At 41.7% G+C, this 10712-nt stretch overlaps 2 protein-coding genes across 4 annotated transcripts in view; both read left to right on the forward strand.

Moving 5' to 3' along the window:
• The window catches only part of grip1 (glutamate receptor interacting protein 1), a 45927-nt gene extending 39902 nt beyond the window's left edge, over nucleotides 1-6025 (forward strand). For all 3 annotated transcript variants that reach the window (XM_030719796.1, XM_030719797.1, XM_030719798.1), the window contains one exon: nucleotides 114-6025. In XM_030719796.1, the coding sequence (XP_030575656.1) occupies nucleotides 114-422 (309 nt within the window). In that variant the 3' untranslated portion in view covers nucleotides 423-6025. The remainder of the gene's footprint in view (nucleotides 1-113) is intronic.
• A 1593-nt stretch (nucleotides 6026-7618) lies between these two features.
• On the forward strand, nucleotides 7619-10476 carry lsm8 (LSM8 homolog, U6 small nuclear RNA associated). The gene is made up of 4 exons (XM_030720316.1): nucleotides 7619-7813; nucleotides 8198-8238; nucleotides 9505-9632; nucleotides 10118-10476. The coding sequence occupies exons 1-4, from the start codon at nucleotides 7783-7785 to the stop codon at nucleotides 10206-10208; spliced, it is 291 nt and encodes a 96-aa protein (XP_030576176.1). The 5' UTR covers nucleotides 7619-7782; the 3' UTR covers nucleotides 10209-10476.
• The last annotated feature ends 236 nt before the right edge of the window (nucleotides 10477-10712 follow it).

Here is a 10712-nt window from a genome sequence, read left to right on the forward strand (position 1 = left end):
ATTTCAGAAATCTTTCCACCTGCTTTGACCCTTCATTTCTCCTCTGTTTTAATTTGAGTCCGCATTTTAAAGATTTTAGAATTTTTCATTTTGAGAGGTCTTCTTCCTTTCAGATTAACCATGTGCGGACCAGGGACTTTGACTGCTGCCTTGTCGTTCCGCTGATCGCAGAGTCTCCAAACCGCTTGGAGCTCGTCATCAGCCGAAACCCTTCATCCTCCTCCTGCTCTTCCTTGCTGGCCAATCACACTGATGGCACAGCCAACAGCAGCCATTCCCCTCAGCCAACCGGCAGCGAGCTGGGACCCTCGGAGCTCTCTGTTGGCCAAGGAGAGGATAGTGGTCCAATCAAGTGGAGCCAACCCGGAGATGGTTTGGGGGCGGGGCTTGGGAAGGGGCAGGTTACAAATAATTCCTTATAGCAGACAAAAACTGTATCAAACTGGATTCAAGCAGATGGGACTGGAGAAGGCAGTGAGGAAAACTGTACAACAAAGTTGAACCAAACAGACTTAAAACTGGTTGAAACTGGTTCAGAGTGGACCGCCCATGGTGCTACACACACCCTCTGGATGACCTTTGACCACTAAAATTTGACCCTAGTACTGCTAAAGCAGCCTGAAAGCACAGTGATGAACTGGAGCAACTCCACACCTTTTAACCTGAACCAGTTCTGTAAACTGGTACTACTGGTGTCACTGGAACCAGAATTATAACTACTGATCCTACTGGAGCAGCAACTGGGGCTACTGGCCTACTTGGTCTAAGATTAATAGTTACTGGTCCTTCTAGCTTAGAGCCATGGCTACTGGTTCTACTGAAGCCACAAATACAGCCAATAGTCTTACTGGTCTACAAGCCTAGAACTATATCCCTATGAAGTCAGTGCCACAGCCAATGGTCTTACTCTTTTAAGATTGATGGTACTGGTTCTAGAAGTCTAGAATTACATGTTGAAGACACATGGGTTCTGGGCTTAATGGTCATGGAATCATGGTCCCAGGTTCCACCAAAGTCAGAGCCAAAGTAAAGACCTAAGTAAAAACTATGATCCTGGTTCATAGTCTTTCGGAGTTACAGAACCATAAGTACTGGTCCTGCTAAAGCCAGAACCCGAGCCAATAGTCTTACTGTACCAAGACACATAGGTACTGGTCTTAGTGGGTGCAGGACAATGGTTACTGTTTCTACTGAAGCCAGAGGCAAATCTAGTGGTCTTGCTGGTCAAAGCATGGTTCTATTTTGTGGTCTCAGTGGCCAAGGAATTATGGGTACTATGCCAGAGCCATGGCCAATGCTTGGGGGAGTCCAGAGCCATGGGTCCTGGCCCTACTAGAACCAGAACAGTGGCTTTTGGCCAAGATCCACAGCAGCACAAAGACTGATAGGACTTGAGTCCAGATACTGAAACCTGCTGATGGGCATAACAGTTGCCAAGGAGACTAGGGATGCTCTGATCAGTGTCTAAAGCTGATGTTATTACAACACTGATAACTGACTTCTTATTTTTGTGCATAAGAAAGCCTTATGACAAAGTCTTCTCTTTGATATTCTGCCAGCTGGAATCACTGGTTCTCAGTACACTAGAAACTAGATCAAGCAAAAGAAAGTCTGAAGTTACTGAAGGTGTAACTGTTCCAAATAGTTGTACTTGATGTTGGGAAGTTTATGGAAAGCCCATTTTAGCTGCAGGCCCACATAGAAATCCCACAAGAAACCTGAGATACCTTAATTGGCCCAGAAGATTGGATTAAGAGATGAGACTAAAGATGGTCATGGTTAAGTGCAAGTCTTCAGTGGGTAGGATGTGAGTGGAAATGGTGATGGAAAGAGAGCTCGAGCTCAGAAATGGTTGGGATTGGGTGAGGTTTGGCAAACACAGGCAATGATCAGATGGAGCTGCTTCAAATAAATGCCCAACATGTCGCATAATCTGAAGAGACATCCAAAATATAATATTTAAAAAAGTCCATGGATAAAGAACTCCATGGCTAGTTCATCTGGCAATTCAAGGGTTGAGTACTTCGGGCATTTGCAGGTGTCGTTTTTTCACGATAAGCAGACAAATTTCAGACACAGTTTTGTTTCAGTATTCTCTGGAGGTTGAGTTGACTGAAAGCTTTGAGGGGTTTTAAAGCTTTTGCATGCTTATTTGACACAAAATTCTACTGGAATAATAATAACTAGCACTCAGTCGAGTTTTATTATGCACTTTATTGGACTAACACTGTAAAAATGAGCAAGCTTTGCCTGAGCTTTGGCTCCACTCTAATGGCTGCTATAATTTATGCAACCTGCTTTTTATCACTGTTTACTGAATTCCCCGAAAATGACGACTGACTTCTAATATTTTATGATGCCTTTCATAAGATTTATGTCATACGACCCTTCACTGCTACACTGACAAATAATATAAAACAGGTTAGCATTGTTCTCTGAGAGCTGGACTCGTGATCCTGGTTTTCAGTTAGCAGGAAAACCTGCAGCTGCAGATATATTTATTAAGTTTAAGTTTAGTGTGTGTTGATTAATTCAGCACATGATTGGAGAACTGGTAGCCACCATTGAAGCCTCTTGAATAAATTGGGGTAGGGTTAGAAAGAAGTGTCAAAGGTTTAAAAATCACATCAAAAAACATTTCAACAGGTAAAATACTGCCACCCAGTGGTGAAGGTCTTGGTTAAGATTTGCAGAGACTAATTTTAAAAAAGCACCTTTAAAAAAGCCAGTGTAACATCAGCTGAGTAAACAGAAGCTCTTAGGAATAAAAAAAATGGAACAAAGCACAGATTAACTTTATGTGGCCTCTATGTGGAGGTTTTTATATGCATACCAACTGACAGCCAGCTTTTGCATCACCTCTTCATGCCTATAGGCAATGCAAATACAGCTATGTGAAAACCACTGGTTAGTTTGTGATTGAAGAATCACGGCCCAGAAAGGGATTATTAATCCAAAGAGTTTCACTTCCTGCTTAAATAAAGGTTTAAAAAAACAGAAGAAAGTCCTTAAAGGTATTTAATTCTTGGAAAACTATGCACCTTTGACCCTATTTGGTCCAAAGGGCCTGTGGTCCACATCATCTTAGGAATCTGAGAACACAACGCCCATCTTTAAAAATTCTCCATGGTTTATGGTGTTTTGTTCAAAAATGTATTTCAATTAATTTGCCTGAGATTTGCTGATCTTGGAAACGCAGCTAAACGTCCGTGTCCTATAAAAAATGTTTCTTTGATTTTACACTTTCTACTTTAAATCATAATTTTGCAGAGCTAACGTTAAGCATTCATCGTTGAACACTCCAGCACCATCTGGACCAGATGTGCTGTTATTAATGTAAAAACTGGACTCTGCACTGCTGCAGAAACATCTGCTGAGGAGGGTCAGGAGGTGTGGTCAGAAGCTCCTTATGTGTCAATTGTAGACTCTTCCTAGAGAAAAGTGTGTTTATATATTATAGAAAGGACATTTTCTTTATTTTTATTATTTGTGAATTTTAACTTTAAAAACAAAATCAATGAAATTCCAATAATGATCAGCTGATACTGATCGGCGCATCCCTGTTAAAACTGAAGGTTTACTGTTAAAATTTTAGTTCTGTGCCATGAACGAGCTGCAGGCTGGAAGAGTTACGGGAACCACGGCAACAATGATGATGATGATGATGATGATGACACTGAGCAGTTCAATAAGACTTTTTCTACTGTTTACACCTGTCGGACTGGCCACACTGTGTATGTGTGTGCGTGTCTGTGTGTGTGTGTGTGTATGTTCCGGTTAAACACAAGGCCAGTTAAGCCCCTCCCACCGCAAGTCCAACACCTCTCCCTTTCCTCCTCCCGCTATTCTTTACCCCCTAACCAATAGGCAACCAGAACAACAGGCGGCAGTTCTGAGTCGGCTGATTGGCTGGAACCAATCAGAAAAATAAACATTTCCTTCTCTGTCTGTCTGTGATTGGTTCTCCTCCACTCACAAAACAACCAATCAGCTTCCAGGAAGAAGTCACGCATGTCACCTACCCCAAATTCCCTGCCCCCCGCCCCCCCCAGTGACAGTGATCTATTATGCTAATCGATTGGTGTGTTTTTTGATTGACTGTTGTCAGTTCTGTTTGTTTATATGTTTGTTTCCATGGTGACTGAACCAGAAAATATGTAAAATAGATTTAAAAAAAAAAAAAAGAAGGTTCAGTTCCCGTCGCTGTTCACATCAAAAACCATCAAACCCTGAAAACACCATCTCACAACCACAGTAACGACGATGTTACATGAGAAAAAAATCCTGTTAGAACAGGAAACCTGTGACAGTAAATACCTGAGTGTGGGTGGGGGGGGGTGTGTGTGTGGGTGCAAGAGTGTGTGTGAGCGTGTGTGTTTATTTTCGAGTGATGTCAACATCTTCCTGCTCTCACCTCAGTCTGAACTCACTATTTAAAGTGGCCAATCAGAACCCTCCCTCAGCTCTCCCTGAGCCGAACAGTCCAATAGCTGCTGCCGTGCTTTAGATTAGAGCGCTGTGATTGGCTGTTTCTGTCTGGATAGTTGTGACTGGCTGTTCTACTCTCCCCCAAATGTTTTGCTAGCTCGTAAGTTTCAAATTCCAAGCACATATGGTTAGCAGACACAGAGCACAGGGCTAGTATAACCATAAATACACACAATGCACAAGGAGGTTAGTATACCAGCTATGTTAGCCTGGTTAGCATTTGTAACCAACTAATCAAAGCTAAAATTTAGCCAACATTCCCTTATGTTAGCACACAGCTAGCCCAGAGTCAGCACAGCCCATGTATATCACTAGGACCTGAGCAGCCTAACTTGATCTAAGGGCATGGCTAGTGTATGGTTAGCATGTGGCTAGCAGACGCTGAGCAGAATGCTAACGTAACCATAACATGTGGCTACACACATCAAAAGGACAGTGGGCTAGCTGTGTTTAACACTTTATTTATTAGCTAATACACATAGAGCATATAGCTAAGTAGCTAACAAGGTTAAAATTTAGCTGGCATCCTGTTATGTTAGCCCATGGCTAATGTCAGCACAGCCCTTACACATTGGTAACAAAGGGCTAATATCTACTAAAAAAAAGTTTTTCAAATTTTGTTAGCACAATATGCTAATATGGCAGATAATAGAATTACAGTTTAGAATGTTGCTAGTAGCACAGGGCTAACATAACATTAACATGTTGCTAATTGATAGCACATAATACAAAGATAGTAGGCCAGCCATATTCAACACCTATTTGTTGCTATGGTTACTATGTAACATAGCAAGGGCTTGGTTAGCATGTGGGTAAACATCACAGCTAACCAAAACTAAAATGTAGCTAACATACCCTTATGTTAGCAGGGTGCTAACATGAGGGTATGTTAGCTCTATTGAAGAGCCTCTACTGACTTGTGGCCCAGGTTAGCATATGGCTAACATGGGGGCATAATAGAGCTGTAATTTATCTTATGGCTAACATTTAGCAGTAGCGGTTGCTTAGCTGCCTCCTGAGAGGAATAAATGAGGTCTTAGGAAATGACTAACACTGCTAATATGATGTGCTAACTCAGATGTTAGCATTTTAGGGTTCAGCCAAGAGAATGTGCTCCATCGATGGGAATGAGCCTCAGAGCTGAGGGGTGTGGCTTCACGAGGGTTTAATGAGTGAGACCTAAAGCCATACACACTGTGTTTGTGCGCATGTATTAACATTAATGTGTGTATGTGTGTGTGTTAGAGCCTGCATTTTTGTGTGTGTGTTTGTGTGTGTGTGTGTGTGTGTAACATTGCACGGATTTGCACTCTAGTGATGCACCTCAGCAAGACATCCGCCCACACACGCACACACACACACGTGCATTGCACTGCCATTTGAAATAGTGGGTCAGATTAGTTTCCATGTAGCTTCACCAACCAAACTGTATTTTTCTTTAAAGGAACAGGGATGTTGTAAAGTATTTTTGTACAAATTTAATACTTTGGTAGCATGACGTTCCTGTTGTTTGTCCTGTCGGGCTCCACTGCTCTCCTCCACCCCCTACCCCCCCACCCCACCCCCTTTGTATGGACGACTACTGAGCAACAATAAAGATGACGACCTGCTGGGAGAACTGGACTCTGTGTATCATCTCACATCAACACACACACACACACACACATTTATGTTTTTGTTTCATACATATTTAATTTTGCATCTGACAGGAAGAAAAGTGAATTTGATGAGCTGCCTGCTTGGATGTATTTACCTTTATTATCATTGTTTTTATTTTTGGAAATGACACTAAAGTGTACGTAAGCGTTTATGCACAAATCTTTAAGTCCAAATTCACAAATCTGATAATTTTTTATTTCAAAAAGCTTCCTGTACATGTAAAAATATTTGACATCCTTATAGTTTGCTTACAAATTTTTAATATGCGTGAGCTGTTGTATTTATTTAGAAAAATCATTTGAAAAACACAGGAATGCAGAGGAAGCCCAGATGTCCCAGTTTTCCACTAGTGCTTGAACACATCTTACATCTGTGGATGTGTGAAGCTGGCAGCCTAAAAAGAGCCTAAAAAACAAGAGCCAGGCAGAGCTAAGTTTTAAATTTCCCCCCAATTTTGACTTACAGGCAATAAATAAATATCCATCCATTCACGGGGCAGCAGCCTAGGCAGAGAAGCCCAGACCTCGCTCTCCCCAGCCACCTCCTCCAGCTCACCCAGGGGGACACCGAGGCGTCCCCAGGCCAGCCGAACGATATAATCTCTCCAGCGTGTTCTGGGTCTTCCCCGGGACCACCTCCTGATAGGACATGCCTGGAACACCTCACACGAGAGGCGCCCAGGAGACATCCTAGGTTTTAAATAAGTAAATAAAAATTCTGTGGCAGAAACAAGCTTCCGTCCACAACCCCATGTACATGTGACCTGATCTGTGTGTATTAGGTGATTCATGCAGGCATATTTAAGGAAAATAATCAAGGGGCGACATGAAAAACAAGAAAAAAATTAAAGTCAGTCAAACTTGGATTTTTTTTCCCTCCCAAATCAAGAAACCACATTGCTTCAATTTTGAAGGTAAGGTGGAAAGAATTCATGTAATTGAACTCCGTGGGATCAGTAACTGATAAGAAACCTCAGGTGGAGGTAGAGCAGGTTACCTACTAATCAGAAGGTTAGTGGTTCAATCCCCGGTTGGTGGTTTGATCCTTGGCTGCTCTAGTCTGCGTGCCGAAGTGTCCTTGGGTAACATACTGGGCACCACTTTTACTGCACTGCTGAATCCACCGGACTAAGTATATTACTGCACTCTGTACATACACTGTTTATGTTATCATATGCTCTTTTTTTTTTTTTTTTTTCACCGCTCAAGCACTTCTAGTTAGATGCAGTCTGCATTTTGTTCACTGTGCTTGTGACATATGCAATGACAATAAATTGAATCTAATCTAATCTAATACTGAACCCAGTGTGTTTACTGGAGTGTGATTGCGTGTGAATGTTAGATAGAAGCACTTAAATGTAGAAATGTGAGTTTCATATCTTGTAAATTAATTTCTTTCTCATAAAATCTTCTTTTATTCTTTTAAATTTGGCGCCCCCCCGACCGGATGTGACGTTCCCGCTCTACGCGCCTGCCTGTCTCTGTGTTGGATTGCTCTGGTCTGGTCTCCGGTGTGTTGTTAGCCGTTAGCTGCTGCTGTCCGTCTGTACACGGTTTTGTTTCATCACCGGAGCACCGGTGGAACCTTTAACCGAACACACCGCTGGAATATTAAACACCGAACCCGGGACCAAGCATGTCCACTGCACTGGAAAGCTACATTAACCGTATCCTTCCGCCGTTAGCCGGCTAATGTGCTAACGCTCTGAATGAATGGAGAAATGCTAGTTATCTTAGCTGCGTGCGTGTTTGCTTATTTGTGTAAATTTTCAGCAGCTCAGTGTCGGTCTGCGAGGAGCTGATCGCTCAGAGGGAGCACACGGACCCGACACATCTGGACTCCTCTCATCTGGCCACATTAAAAAAGTGTGAATTTTTCGCCTTTATTCTATTTATGAACTCCCCACCTGCAGCTCCTGAGCGTAGCTGCTCTGGTCTGAAGGGGAGGACGTGTTATTCCTCGTTTTTTGTCATGCTGGTTGTGTTTATTTGTCAGTTATTTATAATATCGGAGAGTTTTTGCTGCTGTTTCTTTAACTCGTTCTGATCAGGAACCGTGGCCATCGTCACGTCAGACGGCAGGATGATTGTGGTGAGTCTGAACGCGTCCTCACCTTTACGGAAGGATCGCCTGAGTTTTTATAGAGCACTAAATCAGTTTATTAAAAACCAATAAATGCACCGGAACTTGATTATTATCATCAGGCCTTTTACTGATTATTATGGACGTGCTTTTATTCATCCATTAATCTGGATTATTTAAATAGAGTCACTGGTGTGTTACTCATCACCACTCGCTGTTTCACGGCTTCATTTAATAAGTGATATGTTCCATAAAATAGGCAAACAAGAAAATCCAAGCAGATCAAAGAGAGCTGATTAATTCCAGCTGTCTGCTGCACTTTAGATTAATGTAGTTCTCCTAAATTAAATTAACAAATAGGTCTAATAGTTTTACTACAGCCAGTTCTTCTTCCAGCTGCTCCCTTTAGAGGGCGCTACAGCAGCTCATCTGCCTCCATCTCACCCTATCCCAGCATCCTCCTTTTCTACATCCATGAACCTTCTCTGAGGTCTTCTTCTTTTTCCCCTGCCTGGCAGCTCCATCGTCATCATGCTTTGTCCTCAGCACAGGTCCAAACATCTCAGCCTCGCCTCTCTAACTTTTGAGCTGTCCCTCATTTTAATCCTGTCCATCCTACCCACGCCCCATTAAGACCTTAACATCTTGAGCTCTGCTTTCTGTAGCCAGTTAGACTCCTCATTTTTTTTTTAAATTATTGTTTAGTTTTATGCATTTGTGCTAGTTTAATCTATTAAAAACATCAGTAACTAGAGCATTTAAACTAATGTCGTGGAGTAAATGCTGCGCCTTATTAGGCTGCAGGTACAAGGACAGCTGCTTCCAGCCTGCAGCAAAGTTCACAAGAAATCTGCCAAATTTAAAGATCCACCAGTTTACATACAGACATCCTTCAGCTTCATGTTGTTTTGTAAAACAAACCAATGGCGAGTGGGAGCTTGTATCTGGATTTTAATGTGAAGTTACTGACTGCTCAGTTTCAGCCAATCATGTTTCCTGACAAATGCAGACTGAAGACAAAGCTGCAATTGCAGTGTCATCTGCAAAGAAATGTACCTGGAAGCACTGAAAGCATTAAAGCTGTCCTTCATTTATAATGTGAACAGCAGTGGGCTGAGCATGGAGCCCTGTGGGACTCCAGCACTGATGTTAGAGGGTTTCACTGTGTTCAGGAATAATTTTGGCTGACAGGAAGTATGAGTGTAAGTTGTTGTTGTTGTTCAGACTCGATGTCCCCGTGGAATCTTGTTTATTTGTTTGTTTGTGTGTTTTCAGGGCACTCTGAAGGGCTTCGATCAGACCATCAACCTGATCCTGGATGAGAGTCACGAGCGAGTGTTCAGCTCCAGCCAGGGGGTGGAGCAGGTGGTGCTGGGACTCTACATCGTCCGAGGCGACAATGTGTAAGTCACCTTTGACCTTTGACCTGCGTCAGTATGTGATTAATGTTGAATTATTCTGATCATTCACACATTTGTGTCACGAGATTTTATTTTTTTTTTTTAATTGATATCAAATTTGTTTTTGCAAAAGCAAATTTTTGCATAATGAGTTAATTTAAAGAATTAACAAAGAAAATTAGTTTTCTGGAAGTTTTATAGAGGAATGTTGTGTTTCCACATTTGATCTGAGAACCCGGAGACTCTGAACATGTTACATGAAAAAAAATCAATGTCTCTGTGATTCTTTTTTTGTTTGTTTGTTTTGAGGAAAACTGGGACAAAAGATGTTCATATCATCTGTTTAGATAAACAAAAACTGCTTTAATGGCTCGTCTTCATTTTGGTTGTTTTCCTTTTTGTTTTGAAATATTTCTTCCTGCTTGTTTTTGTTTGGACTTCCCTCATTTGTTTATTTCTGTTTACACGTTTCCTGGTTTTGGTTTCAGGGCGGTGATCGGGGAGATCGACGAGGAGACGGATTCCACTCTGGATTTAGGAAACATCAGAGCTGAGCCGCTCAACTCTGTCGTCCACTGACCTCTGACCCCTGATGACAGTGTGACTATGTTGTGTTAATAAAGGTTTATGGCAGTCTGTTCTGAGTTATCTGGGATCAGCGGGCGCCTCCTGAGACATAAAAACTCGTCCCGATAACTCGCTCGTCTGCTTCCCGTCTCCGACTCACGTTTTCTGTTTGTACTTTTATAAATAAACGAGATGCTGAAAATGTTGGAGGAACTTTTTTTTGTGTTCCAACTCTTTTTGTCAGTGTGAGATTGTTAATAAAGTTTGTTGTATTCTGAAAGAAGAAACATTTGTTTTGTTATTTCAGAGGAAATCATGAAACCTTCACAAGGAAGAAAAAACGAAGAAGTTCAGTTTGTTAAACTCGAGAAGCGTGAAGGAGAAACATCGACTGACAAAACTAAAAAAGTATTTTTTAAATATGAAAAAGTTTTATTGTGTTTCGTAGGGTTGATGGTGCATTTATGAATCCACATTTTTTTTAAAAAGACTCAGTTTACAAAACCTGAAAATTCT

This window comes from Archocentrus centrarchus, chromosome 23, assembly GCF_007364275.1.
Source record: "Archocentrus centrarchus isolate MPI-CPG fArcCen1 chromosome 23, fArcCen1, whole genome shotgun sequence".
NCBI lineage: Eukaryota > Metazoa > Chordata > Actinopteri > Cichliformes > Cichlidae > Archocentrus > Archocentrus centrarchus.